Source organism: Rutidosis leptorrhynchoides, chromosome 3 (genome assembly GCF_046630445.1).
Source record: "Rutidosis leptorrhynchoides isolate AG116_Rl617_1_P2 chromosome 3, CSIRO_AGI_Rlap_v1, whole genome shotgun sequence".
NCBI lineage: Eukaryota > Viridiplantae > Streptophyta > Magnoliopsida > Asterales > Asteraceae > Rutidosis > Rutidosis leptorrhynchoides.
The window spans coordinates 635,448,251-635,451,422 of NC_092335.1; the positions used below are offsets into that span (position 1 = coordinate 635,448,251).

Consider the following 3,172-nt stretch of genomic DNA (forward strand, 5'->3'; position numbering starts at 1 on the left):
ATTTTAGTTATTGCAATTTGCACCGATAAATAGGTCATTGACACATCGGTTTTTTTTTTTTTTTTTTTTTTTTTTGGTAAAAGGGGATTACCCGGTGAATATATTGATAAAAACAAACGTTACAGATAAGCACTGAGTTATAGGACAAGCCCTATAACCTCACAAAACAACCAAGCTCTAACAAGTTAAAGCAAAACATGAGCCGAGGCTCTTACAACTAAACATAACATGCTCAAGATATTTTCCAATCTGATTTTAGCCTAAGAGCACTTGGGGTAGATTTCCATCTAAAGCTCATAAGCTTCAATCGAACCGTCGAATAAATAGTTTCATAGAGCTGCACCGGAGAACAACTCCCTTTCTTGAAGAAACGTCGATTCCTTTCTTGCCAAACATAGTAGACAGAAGCCGCAAACAAAAGCTTTATAACTACAATACGAGCAACATTCCTGCTAGCAAACGGGCTGACCAACAGAACGAAATCCTTCCAACCATGCGTGACTATAGGAAAATCAATGTGATTAAGAACTAAGGACCAAACCTGCGCCGAATACGAACAAGCGAAAAAAAGGTGCTCATGAGAATCTTGCACCGAATTACAAAGAGGACATAATAATGAAGCTCCGTGATGCACCTCCCACGACTTAAGCCTGTCTTGAGTTTTCAACCTTTCTCCCATGAGGAGCCATACAACAAAAGCATGACGGGGAATGCATTGAGAAAATCACACCATTGAGTACCATTGCACAATAGGAGCATGAGGTCGTAGAAATTCCCAAACATGACTGATCGCGAACACACCTTTAGTACCAACGATATCTTTCCACATGACTATGTCGCTATTAGTTGACAATATAGGAGGCTCTTACAACTAAACATAACATGCTCAAGATATTTTCCAATATGATTTTAGCCTAAGAGCACTTGGGGTAGATTTCCATCTAAAGCTCATAAGCTTCAATCGAACCGTCGAATAAATAGTTTCATAGAGCTGCACTGGAGAACAACTCCCTTTCTTGAAGAAACGTCGATTCCTTTCTTGCCAAACATAGTAGACAGAAGCCGCAAACAAAAGCTTTATAACTACAATACGAGCAACATTCCTGCTAGCAAACGGGCTGACCAACAGAACGAAATCCTTCCAACCATGCGTGACTATAGGAAAATCAATGTGATTAAGAACTAAGGACCAAACCTGCGCCGAATACGAACAAGCAAAAAAAAGGTGCTCATGAGAATCTTGCACCGAATTACAAATAGGACATAATAATGAAGCTCCGTGATGCACCTCCCACGACTTAAGCCTGTCTTGAGTTTTCAACCTTTCTCCCATGAGGAGCCATACAACAAAATCATGACGGGGAATGCATTGAGAAAACCACAACATTGAGTACCATTGCACAATAGGAGCATGAGGTCGTTGAAATTCCCAAACATGACTGATCGCGAACACACCTTTAGTACCAACGGTATCTTTCCACATGACTATGTTGCTATTAGTTGACAATATAGGAGGTGCCAAATTATTCAATATAGTATAGTGGTCAACCAAATCTGACGGCCATTTCCAACTCCCCTGATCAACAATATCGCTAACCTGATCGGTAAGAAACATACTTTCGTTAACAATGTCTCTTCGTCTAACAATATTGATGAGAGGCCCTATATCGCTCCATTCATCAAACCAAGCTGAAGTAATCGGCCCATTTCCAATAACATGGATGAATCTGCCCTGCAAAATATCACGCATACCTAACAATTTACGCCAACCCCAACTTGCATTCAACGGGACCGAAATGTCCCAAAAATTACGATCTTTAAGCCAATTGGAATACACCCAACTAACCCAAATAGATTTTTTGTGAGAAAGAATCCTCCAAATATGAGACGTAAGAAGAGCTACGTTCCAATACTTTAAACGACGAATGCCTAAACCACCCTCTTCCTTCGGGAGACACACGTCATCCCATTTAACTTTCGCTTTACCTTTTTTCATACTATCTTGACACCAAAGAAACCCACACATTAAAGCTTCAATCTCTTTCACGATAGCACTTGGCAGAAGAAAAAGTGATTGCCAATATATTTGCATAGACGAAAGAACAGAATTAATCAACTGAACCCGACCTGCAAATGAAAGAAATTTGTTTTGCCAACTGTTGACTTTCAATTTAACCCTTTCAACGAGAACTTTGCAATCACTGTGAAACAATCTCGACGCAAATAAAGGAACACCCAAGTAATCAATAGGAAGTGAACCCTCCTCAAAAGGTAATAAAATAAGAATCTGCTCTTTAACCACTTGGTTTACATTAGCAAAGAAACTCGAACTCTTCGTTATACTAGGAACCAGACCAGACCACCCTTGAAATTTGCTCAACGAGGAGTTAATAACTTGGGCAAAATCATAGTCCGCATGAGCAAAAATAAAAAGATCATCTGCAAAACGAATATTAATTATATCATTCTCTTCACATTTAGGATGATAGTGAAAAACCCCATCATTAGCATTACGCTTGAGAATAAGAGTATGTAACGACCCGGAAATTTCTGACCAAATTTAAACTTTATCTTTAAATGATTTAATGTTTTCGACACGATAAGCAAAGTCTGTAATGTTGAGTCTCAAAGTTTTGGAACTATATTCATGTAATCAATTATTCTTTGACTGTTCTCGAAGATTCACGAACAATATATATATAACTTAATGTGTATATATATGTATATATATATATATATATATATATATATATATATATATATATATATATATATATATATATATGATTTCAAGTTATTTAGTAAACGATAGTAACATTCGATTATTGATTCGACTGATATTTAGATAAGTTAACTAAAACGTTTAAGATGAACCAGTAAAACACTAATTTGCTACAGTATTTTCGAATTGCTACAGTACCCGAAAAGCTACAGTTTTTTCGAAAATCACTATTTGCTACAGTAACTTTGCTACAGTAAAACACTATTTCAAAATGAAAATATATATATATGTATATGTATATACTACGAGACGATGATTTATAGAAGCAAATAACCAAAACACTTAATTGATTAAAGCTACACTTCGAGTGACATAGTTTATCAATGATTAAGTTTAATTTTTGATAAAGGTACACGTCGCGTAACGAAAAGTACTAGTTTTCTAAGCGTA

General features: G+C 36.6%; 1 protein-coding gene across 1 annotated transcript; it reads right to left on the bottom strand.

Moving 5' to 3' along the window:
- Nucleotides 1-232: 232 nt before the first annotated feature.
- Nucleotides 233-679, bottom strand: LOC139902386 (uncharacterized). The gene has a single exon (XM_071885019.1). It carries the CDS (start codon nucleotides 677-679, stop codon nucleotides 233-235), a length of 447 nt encoding a protein of 148 aa, XP_071741120.1.
- Between the last annotated feature and the right edge of the window lie 2,493 nt (nucleotides 680-3,172).